The sequence below is a fragment of the Gorilla gorilla genome, chromosome 4, assembly GCF_029281585.2.
Source record: "Gorilla gorilla gorilla isolate KB3781 chromosome 4, NHGRI_mGorGor1-v2.1_pri, whole genome shotgun sequence".
Classification (NCBI taxonomy): Eukaryota; Metazoa; Chordata; class Mammalia; order Primates; family Hominidae; genus Gorilla; species Gorilla gorilla.
In genome coordinates this window covers 46,023,630-46,049,993 of record NC_073228.2, presented here as the reverse complement: position 1 = coordinate 46,049,993, position 26,364 = coordinate 46,023,630, and the positions used below count along the sequence as shown (strand labels likewise).

The following is a 26,364-nucleotide window of genomic DNA, read 5'->3' as shown; positions in this document are numbered from 1 at the left end:
TCTTTTGTAACACATGAATCAGCTACTGATTTGCAAGAGTGGGGCACACCCTAGTACCTATGACTCTAAAGTACCTGTTTGAAAAGTGGACCTAGATGTTTGAATTGCCAACCCATCCTAAGACCGGAACATAATTTTACAACTATGTAAGTTGCCATAATTTAAAGTTAAAAAGATCACTGCCTTTCATTATAATGGAAGTTAATTTGAGAACTTCATTAAAACATTCACACCGATAATCAAAGAACAGTAGAGATACAAAGTAAGATATAGCCAATCAATCCTAGGAAGCAAACACAAGAGGCAAGAGAAATGGCAGGTAAAGGAAGTGAAGAATAGCAAATTCAAAAACTACAATATTCCCAATTCTAACGAAAAATGAATAAAATGAGGCTGGTAATGAAAAAATAACACATCTTACCTTCAGAGGCATCCAAGTAGCATTCATAGTGTCAGGATATAAAGACAATACTCAGAAATGAGCAAGAAGTCTTAGTAATTCCCTCGGTTACCAAGTATAAGCAGGTAGGAAAATCTTTTGTTTCGAGAAGGTATCTGAAAGAGAGGATTTTCATTTAGACTAAAAAATAATCAAGACAATGCAAATAGTTTAAGCTACCTGGGCAGGGATTTTGAAGTACTATTTGCCTCATCGCACTAAAAAAGTATAGAAAATACAGTCCCCTTTAGAAAAGGGCAAATGTGTGTCTCCATATATATGTGTGTAGAAACATACTTTACATAAAAAGAGAAATAAATATGTAACACGTATTTTAGATAATGTAAAATTGCTTATCAAACAATTAGCCAAAATCCCAGAGAGAATAAAGTAATTTTCCAGGGTACTTCATAAACACTAAACGTGATTTGTTAACTAACCGTCTAAAAAAAGACCCTTGCCACATTTAATTATATTTAGTAAAGTAAAACCTCTCTAATCATCCCGACTGTCCCAAGATTATGCTTAAGTTTCAGAGTCAATTCCACATGAAAAGTAAAACCTATTCTTGACTGAAGTACTAGGAACAAATAAAAGACCCTTCTTCCCCAGAGATCGTTAAAAGCAGACCGAGCAACTTAATTTTGAGGGTGGGAGGAAGGTAAATTTGCCTGGAGGCAGGAGGATGGACTAAATGACCTCTGGCAGGATCCTCGTTCCAGTCCTGGGCCTGTATACAATTCCAGCTTAACCAGTTACTGCTTCGCTTAAAATGGAGGCTTGCCCGCGTAGGGACAAAAATAACAGCACCCACTTCTTAAAAATAAATGTCGAAAAGTACCCCTTTTTAAATAAAAATAAAAAATAAACACCTCTGGAGTGGATGTGTTCTTGCTATGCGTTTGTCACTGAGGCTTCGAAGACTTGGCATCACTTTCCTTACCGCTCACCGGATTTTGGGGGAGGAGCGGGGGGCGACAGTTTGACTCTTGACCCAAGTCTCAGGCGGACTTCAGAGCCCCACAGGGGCCCCCAACTCCAGAGCCAGAGGGAGCGGAGAGGCGAGAGCCCGAGATCGCACCTCCCCCCACCGCGGACCCCAGTCCCAAACCTACCCCTCACCTCCCCGCAGTGGGGCGCCTCCTTCTGCCCCATTCCCATTGTTAGGGAGGGCAGAGCGCGGGGTGGGCTCAGGGCAGGGGCGCCCGCGGCCGTTGCCCGGCTCGCTTCAGGAGGGGCGCCCCGCGGGATGCGGCTTCCCCTCCTCTCCGCGTCGGTCCGTCCCACCTCGGCTCGGCCTGGCGCCCCGAGCTCCGCTCCGCGCCCCCGGCCGCGGCCCCGGCCCGCCCCCCGGGCAGCCAGGCCCTCAGGCCACTCGGCCGGCAGCCCGCGGCCCAGGCCTACGAGTGGGCGCTGGGCGGGGGTCCCCGTGCCCCACACACGCGTCCCCTCTCCCCCAGCCCCGCCGCTTCCAGGGCCCTCGGCGGCGCCCGCTCCCCGGGCCCCGCGGCCCCCCGCCTCCCCGCCTCCCAGCCGGGCCGCTCCCTCGAGCTCGTCGGGTCGGGGACACCTCCTCTACCTCACCATCACCCTGGCCCACTCGTGCCCCCACCCCCAGGGGCACCAGTGCCAAAGGCAGCTCCCCCAGCCCCGGACCTACCTGCACGGTTCAACCAAGCCTAGAAGTGGGGGCGGGGAAATCTTCCGCCCTCCTCTGGCGCTCATTGGCCCTTCAGGGGCACATCGTGAGCGACATTGGCTGAGCAATGGTGTCCGTCAGAGCGATGGGGCGGGACAGAAGGGGGAGAGGGATGCTGGTGCCTTGGCGTCTCTGTCTCTGTGTATCTCGTTGTCTCTGTCTCTGTCTCGGCCCTTGGAAACGAGAGGCTTTTGGCTGAGAGGACTAGAAGGGGGCCTGAGGTGGGAGGAATAGGAATAGGAATCCTGACAGAGCGTCACGCCAGTTGGCCACTCTGAACCCCCTACCTAAGTCCCCTTTAGGTTCTCTTCTCCATCACCCCCAACCCCTGCCCCTCACCCCTCGAGGTTCCTTCATCCAGGAAGCGACGTGATGAAAACTCCAGGCCGGAAGGCCATAGGGAGAGATGTTATATATGTATATAAAATATACACATAAAAATGTTTATATATAAACTCAACCAGATATCAGTTCACTAGGGCCTGGAAAGGAAAGGGCACACATCTCACAGACAGGGAAGGACTTGAGATAGAGCCGGTAGCAGAAGGAATCAAAAATCACTCTAAGAGCTGGCAACAGTGGTTACCTCCTGGGAGAGGAACTGAGTGCCTAGGGAACCAGTGGGCGGAAGACTTCCACATCTCGGCATATCATTTGTATCCATTGATTTTTGCACCATTCATCAAGATTCCAATTTAAAGAAAAGGATTTAAATGTTTAAATAAGGTCGCAAAACCAGGGGACAGACAAGATAATTGGGCAGGAAAATTGGCGCAACATGCAGATTTGGGGAGGAATCTTAGCTTTTAATATGTTCAGTTCCCGGTAACAGGGTTTTGTAAAACCCAGTGAAGGTGTCCCAGAGGCAACTGAAGTTATGGAACTTGAGAGAGGGTAGACAATCAGGACTAGAGAAGATGCAGGGTCCTCTGCCTAAAGATAGTGATCTATGACATGCTAAAGGATAAACTCCCAAAGAAGGGTAATAAGACACCCACCGTAAAAGGTAGGAGGACGAAAAAGAAGGTCAGTGAGGTAAAAGAAACAATATTAAAGAGGCATGAAAATTAAGGGAGGAAGGGTCTGTGGAAAATAGAATAATAAAACTATGAGAGAGGCCAGGCACGGTGGCTCACACCTGTAATCCCAGCACTTTGGGAGGCCAAGGCGGGTGGATCACCTGAGGTCAGGAGTTCGAGACCAGCCTGCGCAGCATGGTGAAACCCGATCTCTAATAGAAATGCAAAAAAAAAAATTAGCCAAGCGTGGTGGCGCGCCTCTGTAATCCCAGCTACTGGAAAGGCTGAGGTGGGAGAATTGCTTGAACCGGGAGGCGGAGGCTGCAGTGAGCCAAGATCGCGCCACTGCACTCCAGCCTGGGCGACAGAGTGAGACCCTGTTTCAAAAAAAAAAAAAAACAAAAACTGTGAGAGCCTCATAGGTCTTACCTCTTTACCTCTTTAGGCTCTGGTAACCATGGGACAATAAGAATGAAAGCCAAGGCCGGGCACGGTGGCTCACGCATGTAATCCCAGCATTTTGGGAGGCCAAGGTGAGCGGATCACAAGGTCAGGAGATCAAGACCATCCTGGCCAACATGGTGAAACCACGGGCATGGTGGCGCATGCCTGTAATCCCAGCTACTCGGGAGGCTGAGGCAGGAGAATTGCTTGAACCAGGGAGTCAGAGGTTCCAGTGAGCCGATATCACGCCACTGCACTCCAGCCTGGACGACAGAGTGAGACTCCGACTCAAAAAAAAAAAACAAAAAAAACCCACCTTTATCGATTAAGAATCTTTTTTCTGAGTTTATTAATTCTATTTAAATCAACCCCAGAAAACACCTCGAACACAGCCTCTCATTTCATATCTAAAATGGGGCAAAAAAAAATAGTTCCTACCCTTTAGAGTTGTTGTGAAGATTAAATTAGTGAATACATATGATGGATTTTTTTTTTTCTTTTTTCTTTTTTTTGAGACATAGTCTCGCTCTGTCTCCCAGGCTGGAGTGCAGTGGCACTATCTCAGCTCACTGCAAGCTCCGCCTTCCGGGTTCACGCCACTCTCCTGCCTCAGCCTCCTGAGTAGCTGGGACTACAGGCGTCCGCCAGCATGCCCGGCTAATTTTTTGTTATTTTTAGTAGACACGGGGTTTCACCGTGTTAGCCAGGATGGTCTCAATCTCCTGACCTCGTGATCCGCCCGACTTGGCCTCCCAAGTGCTGGGATTACAGGCATGAGCCATGGCGCCCGGCCTGTATGATGGATTTTTTAAGAGCCTGACTGGCGGGGTGAGGTGGCTCATGACTGTAATCGCAGCACTTTGAGAGGCTGAGGCAGGTGAATCACTTGAAGCCAGGAGTTCGAGACCAGCCTGGGCAACATGGCGAGACCTCGTCTCTACAAAAACACACACACAAAAATTAGCTGGGCATGATGGTGCATGCCTGTAGTCCCAGCTACTCAGGAGACTGAGGTGAGGGTCACTTGAGCCTGGGAGGCAGAGGTTGCAGTCAGCCGAGATCTCACCACTGCATTTCAGCCTGGGTGACAGTGTAAGAACCTGTCAAAACAACAACAACAACAAAAACAAAACAACAACAACAAAAAAACGCACGAAAAAAACCACATAAGCTCCTTGAGGGCAGAAACTGTCCCCTAGTCTTCTATATTTTATTTCATACAATGTACAGAAGACTAAATGAATAATTGTTAGCTGGTTTTTTTTTTAAAAGGGGATAAGATCAGTTACAATGTCTTTTTCCTCAGTCAATCACATAAGTATCTAAAATGACATTCCAAAGTAAGGACAGGAGTTTAAATCCTGAACTATGGTATCTAAAGTAAACTTGAACTTTCCTTATTTTTAAGAAATTTTGGCCGGGCGCGGTGGCTCACGCCTGTAATCCCAGCACTTTGGGAGGCTGAGGCGGGCAGATCACAAGGTCAAGAGTTCTAGACCATCCTTGCCAACATGGTGAAACCCCATCTCCACTAAAAATACAAAAATTAGCTGGGCGTGGTGGCACGGACCTGTAGTCCTAGCTACTCGGGAGGGTGAGGCAGGAGAACCGCTTGAACCCGGGAGGAGGAGACTGCAGTGAGCCAAGATCACGCCACTGCACTCCAGACTGGCGACAGACTGTCTCAAAAAAAGAAAAGAAAAAGAAAGAAAGAAAAAAGAAAAGAAAAAAATTCCATACATAGAATTCTGTGTGGCATTTTAGAGAAAATCATGGTGACTAGAGACACCAGGTGAAATTTTTTTTTTTTTTGGTGACACAACCCCAGGAGATCCTGTGAACATGTGTCCCTTGACCAGGTGAATTTCAGGAGCTTGCACTAGTCCCAGGTTAGCTGGCACCAGGTTGGCCCTAGTTTGAGTGCCTTCCACATACCAGGTACTGTGCTGGAGAAGTAACATCAAAAAGGAAAATCAAATTTCATCTTCAATAAGCAATCACAATACACTGTGATGAGAGTTAGGGTGAAGGAGGTTCAGGTTACCATGGGCTTATATTAGGAGGGCAAATTCTGTCTTCAAGTCTTTTTGCTTCAACAGTAGCGTTTAGATCTTGTGGGCTGGGCATGGTGGCTCTAGCCTGAAATCCCAGCACTTTGGGAGGGTGAAGTGGGCAGAATGCTTGAGCCCAGGAGTTGCAGATTAGCCTGGCAACACGGCGAAACCCCGTCTCTACAAAAAATACAAAAGTCAGCCAGGCATAGTGGTGCCTGCCTGTAGTTTCAGCTACTTGGGAGGCTGAGGTAGGAGGATCGCTTGACCCCAGGAGTTCAAGGCTGCAGTGAGCTACCATCGAGCCACTTCACTTCAGCCTGGGCCACAGAATAAGACCCTGTCTGAAAAAAAAAATCTTGTGATATAATAACAGCTTGTGCACTCTTCGATAGCTCAGCTGGTAGAGCAGAGGGCTGTAGACTGCATAGATAATAATAACAGTTTGCGTTTTTGAGTCAAAGATGATACCCCAGAATCATTATCGAAAATAATGGTTGATCCATTCACCTGTGCCTGTGACGGTGAGCCACATTGTGACCAATCTGTGAGCAACATGGGTGGGAATGCAGTTTGGGGCCATAGAACTCACTTAACAGGAAGTTCCAATAGCAGTGGATTTACCATGTTGCGGCTGTAGGATCTTGGACAAATATTTAATGACCTCTGTCTCTCAGTTCTCTCAATAATAAAACATCCCTCCGAGAGTTGCTGTAAAGGTTAACATAGGGGGAGTCTTGCAAATAGTAGGTGCTAAGATCCTGTCTTGAAAAAAAAAATATATATATATATATATGTATATATATATGAAGAGATGAGATCTTCAATTGTACAGACTGTCTCCACCCATTCATTTGCATTTCTTTTCCTTTACAATAATACATATCTATGATTTCCTTTCATTCCCACTGTCATCAATTTAGTTAGATTACTGGGCAGAGATCACCAGTGGGGCTAGAGTAAAATGAAAATAAATGTACATTGACTCTAGGTATTCCTAAGTAATAGCACAGTTTACTGTGTTCTCCCTCATAAATCCTGGTAGCTGAATGTTGCCTGCTTTTAGCAGTTACGTTTCTGCTCATCTCACCCTCAATGTTCATTAAGAAAATAGTTATTGAATGGCCAGGCTCACTGGCTCACGCCTGTAATAGATTACAGGCGTGAGCCACCGTACCCAGCCTTGGTTATCATATTTCTAATTTATAATAGTTTTTCTTGTTTTCTTATTGTTCATTTTTTATAGCATCCTGTTCTTATATTATGGATATATATCTTCAGGTCTCGCTGAAGAAATAAAGAGGTGTATGTGTATATATGTGTGTGTGTATTATCTTTATTTTTATTTTTTGAGATGGAATCTTACTCTGTCGCCCAGGCTGTAGTGCAGTGGCGCTTTTGGGAGGCTGAGGTGGAAGGATCACTTAAGGCCAATATTTGGAGACCAGCCAGGGCAACATAACAAGACCCCCATCTCTACAAAAAAAAATAAAAATTAGCTGGCCATGGTGGTGAGTGCCTGTAGTCTCAGCTACTTGGGAGGCTGAGGCAGGAGGATTGCTTGAGCCCAGGAGGTTGAGGGGGAGGTGAGCCATGACTGAGCCACTGCACTCCAGCCTAGGTGACAGAGTGAGACCCCATCTCTAAAAAAAAAAAAACAGAGAGAGACAAATAAAATAGTTATTGAGCACCTACTGTATGTCAGGTCCAAGACCCTAAAGATGTAAAGATGAATAAGGTGGTGACCCTGCCTTCCAGTTTCCACAGAGGTGGGGAATATGGATAAAAGCAGACAAAGCCATTGCCATGGGATAAGGGCAGAGAATAGCATGTGCAAATTATAGAAGGTGAGGGATAATATACCACTTTCCAGAAACTGATGGTTCAATGAGGCTAAAGCATGGAGTTCAAGAAAGGAAACCAGATGAGATTAACTGCAATGTGGTTCTCAAACTTAAATGTGCATAAAAACTGGCCTTGTTGACTGGGCACAGTGACTCACACCGGTAATCCAAGCACTTTGGGAGGTAGAGGCGGGCGGATCGCTTGAGGTCAGGAGTTCGAAACTAGCCTGGCCAATGTGGTGAAACCCCGTTTCTTTTTCTTTTTTTTTTTTTTTTGAGACAGAGTCTTGCTGTCGTCCAGGCTGGAGTGCAGTGGCGTGATTTCGGCTCACTGCAAGCTCCGCCTCCTGGGTTCACGCCATTCTCCTGCCTCAGCCTCCCGAGTAGCTGGGACTACAGGCACCCGCTACCATGCCCGGCTAATTTTTTTGTATTTTTAGTAGAGACGGGGTTTCACCATGTTAGCCAGGATGGTCTCGATCTCCTGACTTCGTGATCCGTCCGCCTTGGCCTCCCAAAGTGTTGGGATTACAGGCGTGAGCCACCGCGCCCGGCCTGAAACCCCATTTCTACTAAAAATGCAAAAATTAGCTGGGTGTGGTGGTGCACACCTATAGTCCCAGCTGCTCAGGAGGTTGAGGCGGGAGAATCACTTCAACCTGGGAGGTGGAGATGGAGTAAGCCAAGATCAAGCCACTGCACTCCAGCCTGGGTGACACAGCGAGACTCTGTCTCCAAAAAACAAACAAACGAACAAAAAACTGGCCTTGTTTACATAGTCTCGCAAGCTCCAAGCCTAGAGATCTTGATGGAGCGGGTCAGAGTGCTGCTGCTCGGAGGGCTACACTCTGAGAACCACCGATGGAGAAGAAGGGCGGGGTCAACTTGCAGAGCTGTGCTGGGAGGTGTGTGCTGCAGCCTTGAGGGGGTGAAGAACCTTTGAGAGGTTTTAAGCCTGCAAGAGATGTGGTCACATTTACATTGTAGAAAAATCACCCTGTGTGCAATATGAAAAATGAAACAGAGAGGGCAAGACTGGAGTCAGGGAGAGCAGTTAGGAGGCTGCTGCAGAAACCCAGGCAAGAAATCATAAAGACCTGAAATAAAACAATGCCAGTGGGGAACGGGGAGGAGAGGCCAAATCCAAGGGGTATTTAGGAGCCAGAATTGAGAGGGTGTGATGAGTGTTGATGGGATACAGGACAGGATCCTGAGATGGCTTGCAGGTCTTCAGCTTTGAGTGACCCATGGAAGCGAAGGAAGATGGGAAGGAGGGTGCCTATCACACAGAGAGAATGAAGGTTTGAGAGGCAAGTGTAGCTTTTGACATTTTGCTTTTGAAATGTCTATGGGACATCAGAAATAATCTCAAAAGACCACAAGTCAGGCAGGGCGTGGTGGCTCACGCTTGTAATTCCAGCACTTTGGGAGGCCGAGGTGGGCAGATCACGAAGTCAGGAGCTCGAGACCAGCCTGGCCAACATGGTGAAACCCCGTCTCTACTAAAAATTCAAAAATTAGCTGGGCATGGTGGCGGGCACCTCTAATCCCAGCTACTTGGGAGGCTGAGGCAGGAGAATCACTTGAACCTGGGAGGCGGAGGTTGCAATGAGCTGGGATCGAGCCATTGCACTCCAGCCTGGGCAACAAGAGTAAAACTCTGCCTAAAAAAAAAAAAAAAACCATGAGTCACTGGTTAACAGCCTGAGCAGCAGAAATCTCACAGATCTGAGTCTGAATCCTATCTAGCCTGGCTCTGAAACTCACAATCTGGAGCTGGGGCTTGGTGCAGTGGCTCAGGCCTGTAATCCCAGCACTGTGGGAGGCTGAGGCAGGTGGATTGCTTGAGGCCAGGAGTTTGAGAGCAGCCTGGCCAACATGGTGAAACCCCATCTCTACTAAAAATACAGTTAGCCAGGCATGATGGTGTGCACCTGTAATCCCAGCTACTTGGGGGGCTGAGGCACGACAATCGCTGGAGCCCAGGAGGCAGACGTTGCAGTGAGCCAAGATTGTGCCACTGCACTCCAGCCTGGGCAACACAGCAACACTGTCTAAAAAAAAAAAAAAAAAAAAAAAAATGCTGGGCGCGGTGGTTTACGTCTGTAATCCCACTTTTAGAGGCTGAGGTGGGAGGATCACCTGAAGCCAGGAGCTCAAGACCAGCCTGGCCAACATGGTAAAACCCGCCATCCCCTCCCTGCCATGCCCCATCTCCCCCAACACTCCCCCACCCTGTCTCTACTAAAAATACAAAAATTAGCTGGGTGTGGTGGCACACACCTATAATCTCAGCTACATGGGAGGCTGAGGCATAAGAATTGCTTGAGCCCGGAAGGTGGAGGTTGCAGTGAGCCAAGATCGCACCACTGCACTCCAGCCTGGGTGACAGAGCAAGACTCTCTCTTAAAAAAAAAAAAAAAAAAAGAATTTTTTTTTTTAAATATAGAGATGGGCTTTCTGTGTTTCCCAGGCTATACTCAAGCTCCTGGGCTCAAGCTATTCTCCTGCCTCTGCCTTCAACCAGCCTCAATCCTCCAATTTTCTTATCTTTTATATTTTTCAACACCTTTTAAATTCTACATTCTGGCCAGCTGCAGTGGCTCATGCCTATAATCCAGCACTTTGAGAGGCTGAGATATGAGACTTGCTTGAGGCCAGGAGTTTGAGGCTTGCAGTAAGCTAGAATGGCGCCACGGCACAGCAGCTTGGGAGACAGAGCAAGACCTTGTCTCAAAAGAAAAAGAATTTAAATACTACATTCTAGGAGATTTCTTCAACCTTCAAATTTTGTATTGAATTTTTAATTTTGGCTTTTATTTATTTTTTTTTTTTTGAGACAGGTTCTCACTCTGTCACCCAGGTTGGGATGCGGTGGCTTGATCTCAGCTCACTGCAACCTCCGCCTCCTGGGTTCAAGTGATTCTCCTGCCTCAGCCTCCTGAGTAGCTGGGATTGCAGGCATGGGCCACCATGCCCAGCTTATTTTTGTATTTTCAGTAGAGATGGGGTTTCACCATATTGGCCAGGCTGGTCTCAAACTCCTGGCCTCAAGTGATCCACACGCCTCAGCCTCCCAAGGTGCTGAGATTACAGGTGTGAGCCACTGCACCCAGCCTTGGCTATCATATTTCTAATTTATGATAGTTTTTCTTGCTTTCTTATTGTTCATTTTTTATAGCATCCTGTTCTTATGTTATGGATATATATCTTCAGGTCTCGCTGAAGAAATAAAGAGGTGTATGTGTATATGTGTGTGTGTATTATTTTTATTTTTATTTTTTGAGACGGAGTCTCACTCTGTTGCCCAGGCTGGAGTGCAGTGGCACAATCCCGGCTGGCGCAACCTCTGCTTCCCAGGTTCAGCTGATCCTCCCACCTCAATCTCCCAAGTAGCTGGGATTACAGGCACCTGTCACCATGCCTGGCTAATTTTTTTTTCTTTTTTTTTTTTTTTTTTTTTTTTTTTGAGATAGAGTCTCTGTTGCCCAGGATGGAGTGCAGTGGTGTGATCTCGGCTCACTGCAAGCTCCACCTCCTGGGTTCAAGAGATTCTCCTGCCTCAGCCTCCCAAGTAGCTGGGATTACAAGCGTGTGCCACCACACCCAGCTAATTTTTGTATTTTTAGTAGAGATGGGATTTCACCATGTTGTCCAGGCTGATCTCAAACTCCTGACCTCAAATGATCCACCTTCTTCAGCCTGCCAAAGTGCTGGGATTACATGCATGAGCCACCACACCAGCAAAATTTTTGTATTTTTAGTAGAGATAGGGTTTCGCCATATGTGTGTGTGTTTTAAGTTTTTCTGTTTTCGTTTCTCTTGGCATATATACCTAGGAATGGAATTACTGGGTCATATGGGAGCTCTGTGTTAAACACTTGTGTCATATCTAAGAAAACTTGCTAATCCAAAGGCCATAAAGATGTATGTCTATGTTTTCCTCTAAGGCCAACATGGTGAAACACCGTCTCTATTAAAAAAATAAAAAAAACTGGGCTGGGCACGGTGGCTCATGCCTGTAATCCCAGCACTTTGGGAGGCCAAGGTGGGTGGATCACCTGTGGTCAGGAGTTCGAGACCAGCCTGATCAACATGCAGAAACCCTGTCTCTACTAAAAATACAAAAAAATTAGCGGGGCATGGTGGCGCATGCCTGTAATCTCAGCTACTTGGGAGCTGAGGCAGGAGAATCGCTTGAACCCAGGAGGCAGAGGTTGCGGTGAGCCAAGATCGTGCCATTGCACTCCAGCCTGGGCAACAAGAGCAAAACTCGGTCTCAAAAAAAAAAAAAAAAAAAAAAAATTAGTTGGGCGTGGTGGCACGCACCTGTAGTCCCAGCTACTCCAGAGGCTGAGGCAGGAGAATGGCTTGAACCCAGGAGGTGGAGGTTGCAGTGAGCTGAGATCATGCCACTGCACTCCAGCCTGGCAAGAGAGCAACAGAGCAAGACTCCATCTAAAAACAAAAAAAAGAGTTTTCTACTTTTCAGTCTAACAAATGTTTTATAAACAAAGGCTTTGTTATATTTTGAGTTAATTTTTATAGATAATATGAGGTGAGGGTTCAACTTCATTCTGTTGTGTGTGGGTATCCAGTTGTCCCAGGACCATTGTTTGAAAAGACTTTTTTTCTACACTTTCTCTCACTGAATTGTCTTGGCATATTTGTTAAAAATCAGTTGACCTTGGCTGGGCGCCATGGTTCACACCTGTAATCCCAGTATTTTGGGAGGCCAAGGCAAGAAGACCATTTGAGCCCAGAAGTTCAAAACCCACCTGGGCAATATAGGCACACTCCATTTCTAAAAATAATAATTAAAAAGATTAGCTGGGCAGGCCAGACATGGTGGCTCACGCCTGTAATCCCAGCACTTTGGGAGGCCAATGCAGGTGGATCACCTGAGGTCGGAAGTTCAAGACCAGCCTGACCAACATGGAGAAACCCCATTTCTGCTAAAAATACAAAATTAGTCTGGCGTGGTGACTCATGCCTGTAATCCCAGCTACTAGGGAGGCTGAGGCAGAAGAATCGCTTGAACCCAGAAGGCGGAGGTTGTGGTGAGCCGAGATTGCGCCATTGCACTCCAGCCTGGGCAACAAGAACGAAACTCTGTCTCAAAAAAAAAAAAAAAAAGATTAGCTGGGTGTGGTGGCACATGCCTGTGGTCCCAGTGACTTAGGAGGCTGAGGCAGGGGGGTCGGGAGATGGAGGCTGCAGTGAGCCTTGATCACTGCACTCCAGCCTGGGTGACAGAGTGAGACCCTGTCTCAAAAAAGAAAAAAAATCAGTTGACCGTAATGTGAGCACTCATTTCTGGACTTTCAATTCTATTCCATTGATCTATATGTCAGTCCTTATGCCAGTGCCCAGGGGCTCAACTACTGGTACTTTGAATTAGATTTTGAATCAAGAAGCATGAGTCTTCCAATTTTGTTCTTATTTTTCAAGATTGTTTTGTCTATTTGAAGTTCCTTACAATTTAATGTGAATTTTAGAATCAGCTTGTCCATTTTTGCAAAAAAGGTAGTTGGGATTTTGATAGAGATTGTGTTGAGTCTGTAGATCAATTTGGGAAGCATTGCTATGTGAAGAGTAGTAAGTCTTTCAATCCATGAACACACAATGTCTTTTCATGTATTTAAGTTTAATTTCTTTCAATAATGTTTTGTAGTTTGCACTTCCTTGGTTAAATTCATTCCTAAGTTTTTTTATGGTGCCATTACAAATGGAATTGTTTTATTAATTTCATTTTTGGATTGTTCATTTCTAGTGTATAGAAATTCAACTGAGCCAGGTGTAGTGGTGCACCACCTGTAGTACCAGCTACTTGGGAGGCTGAGTCAGGAGGATTGCTTGTGGCCATGTTTGAGGCTATAGTGCATTATAATTGTGCCTGTAAATGATCACTGCATTCTAGCCTCGGCAACATAGTGCGGTCTTGTCTCTTAAAAAATAAATAAATAAACAACTGATTTTTGTACATTGATCTTGTATCCTCCAACTTTGCAAAATTAATTTATTACCATTAAGATTTTGTGGCCGGGCACGGTGGCTCATGCCTGTAATCCCAGCACTTTGGGAGGCCAAGGCAGGCAGATCACGAGGTCAGGAGATCGAGACCATCCTGGCTAACACGGTGAAACCCCGTCTCTACTAAAAATACAAAAAATTAGCCAGGCGCGGTGGCAGGCGCCTGTAGTCCCAGCTACTCGGGAGGCTGAGGCAAGAGAATGGTGCGAACCCAGGTGGCGGAGCTTGCAGTGAGCCAAGATAGCGCCACTGCAGTCCGGCCTGGGCAAAAGAGTGAGACTCCGTCTCAAAAAAAAAAAAAAAAAAAGATTTTGCTTTATTTTGTGTTTGGTGTGGATACTTTAGGAACCAAAAGACAAATAAATAAGAAAAAGGTCTAGCACTTTGGTCAAATTTATTCCCAAGTGTGTGTTTGTAAACGATATTGTAAATGAATTTTCTTAGTTTCATTTTCAGCTTGCTAATTGTTACTGTATAGAAATACAATTTATTTATTTATTTATTTACTTTTTTTTTTTTTTTTTTTTGAGACAGTCTCGCTCTGTTACCCAGGCTGGAGTGCAGTGGTGTGATCTCGGCTCACTGCAACCTCTGCCTCCTGGGTTCAAGCGATTCTCTTGCCTCAGTCTCCCGAATAGCTGTGATTACAGGTGCGTGCCACAACCCCCAGCTAATTTTTGTATTTTTAGTAGAGATGGGTTTTCACCATGTTGGTCAGGTTAGTCTCGAACTCCTGACCTCATGATCTGCCCACCTAGGCCTCCCAAAGTGCTGGGATTATAGGCATGAGCCACTGCGCCAAGCCAATTTTTTTTTTTATATATCACTCTTACACCTGCAACTTTGCTGAATTTGTTTACTTGTTCTGACGGTTTTGTGGATTCCTTAGAATTTCCTACATACAAGATCATGTCATATGCAAATACATATGGTTTTATTTCTTCCTTTCTAATTTGTGTGGCTTTTATTTCTTTTTCTTGCTAATTTCCTGGCTAGAAATTTAAGTATAATGTTGAATAGAGGTGGCAAGAGTGAATATCCTTGTCTTCTTCCTGATCTTAGGAGAAAAACTTATAGTCTTTCATCATTAAGTATTACCTGTGGGGCTGGATGCGATGGCTCAAGCCTGTAATCACAGCACTTTGGGAGGCCAAGGCGGGTGGATCATTTGAGGTCAGGTGTTCAAGACCAGCCTGGCCAATATGGTGAAACCCCCATCTATACTAAAAACATCTCTACTAAAAATATAAAAACTTGGCGGGGTGCAGTGGCTCACACCTGTAATCTCACCACTTTGGGAGGCCGAGGCGGGCAGATCACGAGGTCAGGAGATCAAGACCATCCCGGCTAACACAGTGAAACCCATCTCTACTAAAAATACAAAAAAAAAAAAAAAGAAAGAAAATTAGCCAGGTGTCGTGGCACACGCCTGTAGTCCCAGCTACTTGGGAGGCTGAGGCAGGAGAATCCCTTGGACCCGGGAGACAGAGGTTGCAGTGAGCTGAGATCACACCACTGCACTCCAGCCTGGGCGACAGAGCAAGACTCCATCTCAAAAAAAAAAAATAAACGAAAATTAGCCAGGCATGGTGGTGCGCACCTGTAGTCCTAGCTACTCAGGAGGCTGAGGAAGGAGAATTGCTTGAACCTGGGAGGCAGAGGTTGCAGTGAGTCGAGAGCATGCCACTGCACTCCAGCCAGGGTGACAGAGTAAGACTCTGTCTCAAAAAAAAAAAAAAAAAGGGATTTATGGGAAGTAATTAAGGTCAAATGAGGTCATAAAGCTGGGCACTGATCTAATAGAATTAGTGTCTTTATGAGACGAGAACCCAGAGAGCTCCCTAGCTTTCTCTCTGCCACATGAGGCCACTTCAAGAAGGCAAGCCAGGTAATAAAGCCCACGCTGAGGTAGGAGGTGGAACTGAACTCCAGAGATGGGGCTTGGACACCAGACCAAATTGATGACTAGCTGAAACAGGGACAGGGTGAAAGCAGCTTTCCATAAGACACGCTCACCAGTGCGCCATGTCAGCTTACCATTTCCATGGCAGAACCCAGAGTTACCACCCCACCGCCTTTTTTTTGAGACGGAGTCTCACTCTGTCGCCCAGGCTGGAGTGCAGTGGCACAGTCTTGGCTCACTGCAAGCTCCACCTCCCGGGTTCAAGCGATTCTCCTGCCTCAGCCTCCCGAGTAGCTGGGATTACAGGTGCCTGCCACCGCGCCAAACTGATTTTCATATTTTTAGTAGAGACAGTGTTTCACCATCTTGGCCAGGCTGGTCTTGAACTTTTGACCTCATGATCCACCTGCCTTGGCCTCCCAAGGTGCTGGAATTACAGGCATGAGCCACTGTGCTCAGCCTACCACCCCTTTCAATGGCAACAACTTGACAACCCAGAAGTTATCAGCCTTTTTCTAGAAACGTCTGTATAGTCTGCCCCTTAATTTGCATGTAATTAAAGGTCAATGTAAATATGACTGCAGAACTGCCCTGAGCTGCTACTCTGGTCACACTACCTACAGGGTAGCCCTGCTCTGCAAGGAGCAGTCCCTCTGCTGTTGCTGTAGGCCACTGCTTCAATAAAAGTTGGCATCTAGGCCAGGTGCAGTGGGTAATGCCTGTAATCCCAGCACTCTAGGAGGCTGAGGCGGGTGGATCATTTGAGGCCAGGAGTTTGAGACCAGCCTGGTCAAAATGGTGAAACCCCATCTCTACTAAAAATACAAAAAAATTAGTTGGGTGTTTTGGCGCACACCTGCACTCCCAGCTACTCAGGAGGTTGAGGTGGGAGAATCACTTGAACCCAGGAGGCAGAGTCTGCAGTGAGCCACTGCACTCCAGCCTGGGTGACAGAGTGAGACCCTGCCCCGAAAAAAAAAAAAAAGTTGGCCTCTAACACCTTCGGTTTGCCCTTGAATTATTTCCTGGGTGAAGCCAAGAACCCTCTCAGTCTAAGCCCCAGTTTTGTGGCTTACCTGCCCTGCATCAACACCAGAAACTTAACCCTTTGGGAATCTCGATCTTGGACTTTCTAGCCTCTAGAACCATGAGAAAATGATCTGTATTATTAGGCTACCCAGTCTATGATATTCTGTTGTAGCCTGGGGTGACTAAGACATTGAGCCTGTATGACTTGAATTTTGTTACCTGCTTGGCCCCTTGATGGCATTTCAGTTTGTGACTCTTGGTTTACGTGATCACGAAGCCAAAACTGTTTAGGAAGGAAGCAAAATCAAGACAGATTAAAAATAAAAATAAAAAATAAAAGGCTGGGCACCACGGCTCACGCCCTCCCAGCACGTTGGGAGGCAAAGGTGGGCAGATCACTTGAGGTCAGCAGTTCAAGACCAGCCTGGCCAACATGATGAAACCACATCTCTACTAAAACTACAAAAATTAGCCAGGCGTGGTGGTGGGCACCTGTAATCCCAGGTATTTGAGAGGGAGGCAGGAGAATCACTTGAACCTGGGAGGTGGAGGTTGCAGTGAGCCGAGATCACACCACTGCACTCCAGCCTGGGTGACAGAGCAAGACTCTCTCTCAAAAAATAAAATAAAATAAAATAAATAAAATAAAATAAAATAAAGAGCCAAGCACGCTGGCTCACACCTGTAATCCCACACTTCGGGAGAAAGAGGTGGCAGGATTGCTTGAGCCCAGGAGTTTGATACCAGCCTAGGTAACATGGCAAAATCCCATCTCAATTTTAAAAAAAATTTAAAAAAGAATAGTAGGGCTGGGCACGATGGCTCATGCCTGTAATCCCAGCACTTTGGGAGGCCAAGATGGATGGATCACCTGAGGTTGGGAGTTTGCGACCAGCCTGACCAACATGGAGAAACCCCATCTCCACTAAAAATACAATATTAGCAGGTCGTGGTGGCACACACCTGTAATCCCAGCTACTCGGGAGGCTGAGGCAGGAGAATCCCTTGAACCTGGGAGGTGGAGGTTGTGGTGAGCCAAGATCGTGCCATTGCACTCCAGCCTGGGCAACAAGAGTGAAATTCCATCTAAAAAAAAAAGAAAAAAAGAAAAAAAAAAAAGAAAGAAAGAAGGTATTTTACATAAGGATTAAAAAGAAATTAAAACCATTATTTGAAGATAATGGCTTAAACAGAAACTCTGCAAATCCTTAGAATAAGAAAGTTCAGGCCAGGTGTAGTGGCTTGTGCCTGTAATCCCAGTGCATTGGGAGGCTAAGGTCGGAGGATTGCTTGAGCCCAGGAGTTTGAGACAAGCCGGGTCAACATAATGAGATCGCATCTCTACAAAAAATTAAAAAATGAGCCAGGTGTGGCAGTGCATGCCTGTAGTCCTGGCTACTCAGGAGGCTGAGGTGGGAAGGTCACTTGAGCCTGAAGAGTTCAAGGCTACAGTGTTATGATCATGCCACTGCACTGCACTCCAGCCTGGGAGACAGAGCAAGACCCTGAGACCCTGTCTCAAAAAAACAAAATAAAAAACCCTCACTATATTGAACACAACATCAATGTTCAATAGCCATTCCCCTTCTCCTTTTCTAATAAAATTCCACTTTTTTGTGTTCCATCCCAGGACCACGATTTATCTAAACTGGTCATTCTGGGTCAATAAGTTTGGCTAAAAATAAATAATATCGAAATTGGTCACAGGAAATCTATTCTTTTTTTTTTTTTCAGACAAAGTCTCACTCTGTCGCCCAGGCTGGAGTGCAGCAGCATGATCTTGGCTCACTGCAACCTCTGCCTCCCGGGTTCAAGCAATTCTCTGCCTCAGCCTCCCAAGTAGCTGGGATTACAGGCGCCTGCCACCACGCCTGGCTAGTTTTTGTATTTTTAGTAGAGATGGGGTTTCACCATCTTGGCCAGGCTGGTCTTGAACTCCTGACCTTGCGTTCTACCCGCCTTGGCCTCCCAAAGTGCTGGGTCTGTCACCCAGGCTGGAGTGCAATGGTGCAATTATGGCTCACTGCAGCCTCAACCTCCCTGGGCTCAGATGATTCTCCCACCTTAGCCTCTCAAGTAGCTGGGATTAAAGGCATATGCCACCATGCCCAGCTAATTTTTCTATTTTTTTTTGTAGAGACAGGGCATCCCTACCTTGCCCAGGCTGGTCTTGAACTCCTGGTTTCAAAGGTTCCTCCTGCTTCAGCCTCCCAAAGCGCTGGGTCTATTATTCCCTTTCGTATTCAAACTTAATTCTGCATTTTCAAGGCCTTGAATTTTCAAGGACAGCTTTTTCTGTCCCTGAACTTAATCTTCAGCTCCTCTCACCTCCTGGGAGGTTGGGGGGTGGGGAAGAAAAGTCCCAACCCTCTAATCCTGCTTTGGTCTTTTGCTGCCAGCCCCCATCCTGAAGCTACCAGTCAATTTGTTTGCATACAAGAAGATATCACTTTGGAGATTCTAAGTGTATACGAGGAAATGAGGTCAAAGACCAAATATATATATTTCACTATATCACACTTCAAACTTTTATTTACTGTTTCCCTTCTCCTACTCTATTATAAACCTTTGAGGGTGGGGACTGTGAATTATTTATCTTTATATTCCCAGTGTCAAGAGTGTTTAGCTATAATGGGAATGAATCTCAAAGTTTCTTGAATAAATGACAAGAAGAATCATAGTTGCATGAACTAAATTCATTATTCTCAGTCCTTGAGGTAAATGAATATATTGATATTATGTCTGCTTACTCTTTTTTTGCGAGAGAGAGAAAGAGGAGGGAGGGAGGGAAGGAAGGAAAAAAGGAAGGAAGGCGAAAAGAGAGAAAGACAGAAAAGAGAGAGAAAAAGAGAGAGAAAGAAGGAAGGGGAGGGAAGGAAGGAAAAGAAGGAGGGAAGAAGGGAAAGGGAGGGAGAGGAAGAAAAGAAAGAAGAAGGAAGGAAAGAAAGAAAGAAGAAAAGGAGGGAGGAAGGAACGAAGAAAGGGAAAGAAGGAGGGAGGAAGGGAAATGAAGGAAAGAAAGAGAAAAGAAAGAAGAAAAGGAGGGAGGAAGGAAGGAGGGAGGGAAGGATGGAAGAAAGGGAAAGAAGGAGGGAGGAAGGGACATGAAGAGAATAAAGAAAGAAGAAAAGAAAAAAGAAAAGAAAAGGGAGGGCTCTGCGGGCGGCGGCGGCGCGGGGAGCCGGTTGCAGGCCGAGATGCTGCAGATGGACCTGATCGACGCGACGGGGGACACTCCCGGGGCCGAGGACGACGAGGAGGACGACGACGAGGAGCGCGCGGCCCGGCGGCCGGCAGCGGGGCCGCCCAAGGCCGAGTCCGGCCGGGAGCCGGCGTCCCGCGGCCAGGGCCAGAGCCAAGGCCAGAGCCAGGGCCCGGGCAGCGGGGACACGTACCTGCCCAAGCGGCCCACCACGCTCAACCTCTTTCCGCAGGTGCAGTTGTCTCAGGACACACTGAATAATAATTCTCTGGGCAAAAAGTACAGTTGGCAGGATCGGGTGTCTCGATCATCCTCACCCCCGAAGACAGGGGAGCAGACACCACCGCATGAACACTTTTGCCTGAGCGATGAGCTGCCCCCCCAGAGCAGCCCCGCCCCCACCACAGATCGAGGCACCTCCACCAACAGCCCACGCTGCCGGTAGATGAGCACGTGCAGCTGGAGCTGGTGAGCCTGCGGCCGTGCTTCGGAGACTACAGTGACGAGAGGGACTCGGCCATCGTCTACGACAACTGTGCCTCCGTCTCCTCGCCCTATGAGTCAGCCATCGGAGAGGAATATGAAGAGGCCTCCCGGCCCCAGCCTCCTGCCTGCCTCTCCAAGGACTCCACGCCTGACGAACCCGACGTCCATTTCTCCAAGAAGTTCCTGAACATCTTCATGAGTGGCCGCTCCGGCTCCTCCAGTGCCGAGTCCTTCGGGCTGTTCTCCTGCATCACCAACGGGGAGGAGCAGGAGCAGACCCACCGTACCGGAGCAGGAGCAGACCCACCGGACCATATTCAGGTTTGTGCCTCGACACGAAGACGAACTTGAGCTGGAAGTGGATGACCCTCTGCTAGTGGAGCTCCAGGCTGAAGACTACTGGTACGAGGCCTACAACATGCGCACTGGTGCCCGGGGCATCTTTACTGCCTATTACGCCATCGAGGTCACCAAGGAGCCCGAGCACATGGCAGCCCTGGCTAAAAACAGTGACTGGGTGGACCAATTCCGGGGGAAGTTCCTGGGCTCAGTCCAGGTTCCCTATCACAAGGGCAATGTCGTCCTCTCTGCCGCTGTGCAAAAGATTGCCACCACCCGCCGGCTAACCGTGCACTTTAACCCGCCCTCCAGCTGTGTCCTGGAGATCAGCGTGCGGGGTGTGAAGATAGGTGTCAAGGCCGACGACTCCCAGGAGGCCAAGGGGAATAAATGTAGCCACTTTTTCCAGTTAAAAAACATCTCTTTCCGCGGATATCATCCAAAGAACAACAAGTACTTTGGGTTCATCACCAAGCACCTCGCCGACCACCGGTTTGCCTGCCACGTCTTTGTGTCTGAAGACTCCACCAAAGCCCTGGCAGAGTCCGTGGGGAGAGCATTCCAGCAGTTTCACAAGCAGTTTGTGGAGTACACCTGCCCCACAGAAGATATCTACCTGGAGTAGCCGCGCAGCCCCGCCCTCTGCGTCCCCCGGCCCTCAGGCCAGTGCCAGGACAGCTGGCTGCTGACAGGATGTGGCACTGCTTGAGGAGGGGCACCTGCCACCGCCAGGGGATGAGGAAGTGGGGGCCGCTGGCTCAGGGTAGGGGAGGGTGGGGCAATGGGGAGAGGCAAATGCAGTTTATTGTAATATATGGGATTAGATTCATCTATGGGGGGCAGAGTGGGCTGCCTGGGGATTGGGAGGGACAGGGCTTGGGGAGCAGGTCTCTGGCAGAGAAGGATGTCCGTTCCAGGAGCACACGGCCCTGCCCCATCCTGGGCCATACCTCCCCTGCCAGGGCTCGGGTGCTCTGGCTCCTGCCTTGATGAAGCCCATGTCCTGCCTTGATGAAGCCTGTGCCACCTGCAAGTGCCCACCCTGCCCCTGTCCCAACACCCACCGAAGAGCCCTGAGCTCAGGCTGAGCCCAGCCACCTCCCAAGGACTTTCCAGTGAGGAAATGGCAACACGTGGAAGTGAAGTCCCTGTTCTCAGCTCTGTCATCTGCGGGGCTTCTGGGTGGCTCCTGCCACCGACCTCACTGGCATGCTAGCCTGTGGCAGGCCTAGGACCTCAGCGGGGAGGAGGAGCTGCCGCAAGGCCCTATCCCAGCAGGAGAGGGAGGCTTCCTGACTGACACAGGCTAGCCCCATCTTGGTCCTGTCACCCTGGCCCCAACTATTAAAGTGCCATTTCCTGTCAAAAAAAAAAAAAAAGAAAAGAAAAGAAAAGGGAGGGAGGGAGGGAGGCAGGAAGGAAGGAAGACAGGGAGGGAGGGAAGGGAGGAAGAAGGGAAAGAAGGAGGGAGGGAGGGAAATAGAAAGAAAGAAGGAAAGAAAAAGAAAGAAAGAAAGAGAAATAAAATAAAAATTAAAAAACCATAAGGTTAAAGTAAACCCTTTTTCTTCATACGGATTAAAACACATGACTTCAAATTACAGCTTTGCTTCTTAATAGCTTGGTGATGTAGGACAAGTTATGTAACCTCTCTGTGCCTCAGTTTCCTCATTTATAAAATAGGGCAATAATAATATCTAGCCCATAAGGCATTGTGAGGATTAAATGTGAAATGCTGATCACAAATACCTAGCAGCCCAATAGATACTCACTGTAATAATTATTATTTTTATAATTTCTGCAAAAGTATGGTGATGATTCTTGGGTTAACCTAAAGGCAGATTTTCTTTTATTTCTTCCTGTTTCTTTTCTTTTCCTTGTTCACTTTAAAGAATTAAAAAGAAAATCGATTCCAGCATTTTGGAATAAAAATTTGCATCAAAAAGAATTTATTCATTTTATTGACATACAAATAAAATGTCATTTGTTTATTCAATAAACGTTTATTAAATGTCTAGTAAATTTCAGACGTCATGCCAGGCACAGGGATGACAATGACAATAAGATGTGGTCTCTGCCCTCAGGGAGCTGATAGTCCAGGAGACTGATAAGTAGACAGGTGATTACATGCAATGTAACAAAGGCTATGATGTCATACAAGAAGACAAGTGGGAGTATGTGATGGGAGTATGGTTTTGACCAGTTCCTCCTCTTAGATTTATCCCTTTTTCTTTGGCTATAAAGCAAAAGAATTGGTCCTATTTTTTTTTAACTTTGCAAATTAAATCATAAATTTTAATAACTTTATAAAGATAAAAGGCAAGCGGTCAGATTCAGTGGCTCACACCTATAATCCCAACACTTTGGGAGGCCGAGGCAGGTGGATAACCTGAGGTCAGGAGTTCAAGACCAGCCTGGCCAACATCGCGAAACCGTGTCTCTACTAAAAATACAAAAATTAGCTAGGTGTGGTGGCAGGCACCTGTAATCCCAGCTACTCAGGAGGCTGAGGCAGGAGAATCGCTTGAACCTGGGAGGCGGAGTTTGCAGTGAGACGAGATGTCGCCATTGCTCTCCAGCCTGGGCTACAGAGCAAGACTCTGTCTCAAAACAAAACAAAACAAAACAAAACAAAAAGATGAGCAACTTGAATTATGGAGGACACTAGAAATAGTGTTTCCTACAGAATCAGGGCTTCCTACCAACATAGTCACTTCTAGGGTTTTTGACCTGAAAAGTTCTGTGGCATATTTTTTCTTTGCTATCCACTTTTTTGTCCCTATTTTTTTCCCCTCTTTCTCTCCTCTACTTTATCTCCTAGAGATCTAGGTAGTTCCCAAAGGAATAATGCTTTACGGAGTCTAATGCTGATTTATTAGGTAAAAACAGAAAATGATTTTTTTTTACCCACAAGTTCCATACCAAAAAATGAATGTAAACTTCTTATGCAGTTTCACACATTGAAAATGCAGGTTATTTTAATTCCATTGCATTTTTCAGAATTCTCAATCGCAATCCTCTGACAACTGTTGAAGATCCGTATCTCTTTAAATTACTGGCATTAAAATATCTGTAAGTACTATAGTACTCTTGTGAGTCATGAGATGATTTATACTCTTTTTAAATTTTTCATCAAAGATTAAGTATTTTGCATTTAGGCTAAAATGTCATAATTTAAATTTTAACTGAGTTATTGAAAAACATTATTGGCAAAGGAAAAGATGTGTAATGGTCAAGATAGCCAGCAGGGGAAAGAGAACAGTGTTGAAGAACCCATATAGATTTGGAACATGTAGACACATGGAGGAATATTACTTAACCAAGAAAGCAAAGGGGAAAAGGTGTTCATTATTCTAAAAAGGAAGAAAAGAGTAAATAATCAAGATGGGTGAATGCAATATGAAAATGAGAAGTAAGATAATGGTAAAAAAAAAAAACAGTATAAGACCTACTCTTAAATATCATTAATTTGATGATGCAAATCAACTTTAATTTCTTTAATAAGAGCTCTCTGGAATTTTGTGGCAAATAAACTGTTGAACTGGCTTGTTTTATAGGGAAGCCAAAATTGAAGTAATCACATGTCCTTGAATTACCTTTTTAAGTACAGAATTTTTTATTGGGGTTCATATCATGACTGTTTCGGCTTTCTTCTTCAGAGACGTGGGAACAACGCAAGTCCCACTTACAACACTTAAGAACATTCTCATGATGACCGTTGAACTGGAAAAACTGTAAGTTATTTTTTTCTTAGACTTATTTTCACCTTGTTGCATTTTTAGGTTTGTTTTATTATTTTCTTAAGTCAGGTTTATTGAGATATAATTTTCATATACTAACATTCACCCTTTTTAAGTGTACAATTTGATGAGTTTTGACAAATGTATAGTTACATAACCACCACCACATTCCCAATATAAAGCATTTCTGTCGCCTCAAAAAGGTCCCTCGTGTCCCTTTGTAGTCAATCACCTCCTCCCACCGTCACCCCCTGTTAGCTACTAATCTGATTTCCTATAGTTTTGCCTTTTCCAGAATATCTTATAAATGAAATCATATAGCATGTAGCCTCTTGTATTTGACTTCTTTCACTTAGCATAATTTTTTCTTTTTTGAGATGGAGTCTCACTGTTGCCCAGGCTGCAGTGCAGCGGCATGACCTAGACTCACTGCAACCTCCACCTCCCAGGTTCAAGTGATTCTCCTGCCTCAGCCTCCTGAGTAGCTGGGATTACAGGCACATGCCACCACGCCTGGCTAATTTTTGTATTTTTAGTAGAGACGAGGTTTCACCATGTTGGCCAGGCTGGTTTCGAAGTCCCGACCTCAAGTGATCCATCTGCCTTGGCTTCCCAAAGTGCTAGGATTACAGGTGTGAGCCACCTCACCTGGCCTCACTTATCATATTATTTTTTGAAATTATGCTGCCATCCATGTTGCTGCACCCATCACTACAGCTGGCCCTCCATATCTGCAGGTTCCTCATCCATGGATTCAACTAAACATGGATGGAGAATACTTGAAAAAAATGAAATATATAAAATAACTGTAAGACAATAAAAACAGTAGAAAATTTAAAATACAGTATAATTATTTACATACCATTTACACTGTATTAGGTATTTAAAGCATACCTAAGGCTATATACAAACACTATGTCATTTCATAGAAAAGACTTCAGCATCTGTGGACTTTGGTGTTGGCAGGGGCTCCTGGAGCCAATCCCCTGCAGACGCCGAGGGACAACTGTTCACTCCTTTTTATTGCTCAGTAGTATTCCAGTTGTGTGGAAACCCCATCTCTACTAAAAATACACAAATTAGCCAGGTGTGGTGGCACACGCCTGTAATCTCAGCTACTCAGGAGGCTGAGGCACGAGAAGTGCTTGAAGCTGGGAGGTGGAGGTTGCAGAGTCTCCTTTACACTTGCTGTCCTCCCTCCACTGCCGCCTGACACACTCCTCCCCAGCAGTGGCCTCTTCATAGGCAAATTTGAGGAGCACCTTTCAGTTCTTGTCCTGCTTGACTTGGCCCTGATGTTTGAAATTCTTGATGAATCTTTCTTCCGGAAACGCACTCTTTCTATGCTTCCAGGAAATCTTTTTCTTGGTTCTCCAGACAACTTCTTAGACTCCTTGACCAATTCCTTCTTGCTGCCAACAATGGAAACAAACCAGCCCTACCTAAGCAAAGCACATTAAAACTCACTAGAAAGATACAGGGGAGGGGGTGCCCACTAAACCTCTAAAGAGACAGGAGGTGGGGAGCTGTAGGACCAGGTTTGGGAACCTGCAAGAATCAAGACCAGAGCCCCTGAAATAGCAAGAAGCTGGAAGCACAGGAACTGTCAGAGCCGGATGGCTGTCACTGCAGTCAGCGCCTCTGATTGTTTGTTTTTGAGATGGAGTCTCGCTCTGTTGCCCAGGCTGGAGTGCAGTGGCATGATCTCGGCTCACTGCAACCTCCACCTCCCGGGTTCAAGCAATTCTCCTGCCTCAGCCTCCCGAGTAACTGGGACTACAGGAGCCTGCCACCATGCCCGACTAGTTCTTTATATTTTTAATAGAGATGGGGTTTCAACATGTTCGTCTCAAACTCCTGACCCCAGGCGATCCACTTGCCTCGGCCTCCCAAAGTGCTGGGATTACAGGCGTGAGCCACCATGCCTGGCCAGTTTTTGTATATTTAGTAGAGACTGGTTTTGCCATGTTGGCCAGGTTGGTCTCAAACTCCTGACCTCAAGTGATCCATCCACTTCTGCCTCCCAAAGTGCTGGGATTACAGGCATGAACCACTGTGCCCAGCCACCTCTGATAGTTTTCATCGTCCTTGGGCCACTTGCTCCCAAATCACGGTTCCAGACAAAAGCTTACAAGT

General features: G+C 46.5%; 3 protein-coding genes across 4 annotated transcripts in view; 1 reads left to right on the top strand and 2 right to left on the bottom strand.

Moving 5' to 3' along the window:
* Nucleotides 1–20,087, bottom strand: part of LOC129533728 (putative uncharacterized protein encoded by CRHR1-IT1) — a 42,846-nt gene extending 22,759 nt beyond the window's left edge. The window contains exons 1-3 of one of the 2 annotated variants that reach the window (XM_063705795.1): nucleotides 19,857–20,087; nucleotides 2,100–2,354; nucleotides 422–555 (exon numbers count right to left, since the gene is read on the bottom strand). The gene's annotated coding sequence lies outside the window, so the exon portion shown is untranslated. The other variant, XR_008680081.2, reaches the window with a different exon arrangement.
* The window catches only part of LOC101151290 (pleckstrin homology domain-containing family M member 1), a 71,080-nt gene continuing 49,124 nt past the window's right edge, over nucleotides 4,409–26,364 (bottom strand). The window contains exons 8-10 of the transcript XR_010133598.1: nucleotides 17,425–17,547; nucleotides 16,681–16,744; nucleotides 4,409–7,295 (exon numbers count right to left, since the gene is read on the bottom strand). The gene's annotated coding sequence lies outside the window, so the exon portion shown is untranslated. The remainder of the gene's footprint in view (nucleotides 7,296–16,680; nucleotides 16,745–17,424; nucleotides 17,548–26,364) is intronic.
* Nucleotides 19,659–21,251, top strand: LOC101141121 (C-Jun-amino-terminal kinase-interacting protein 1-like). Its single transcript, XM_063705719.1, is given in 3 exon segments — nucleotides 19,659–19,947; nucleotides 20,049–20,437; nucleotides 20,439–21,251. Coding segments are annotated over 3 exon segments (1,353 nt in total). The 3' UTR covers nucleotides 21,114–21,251.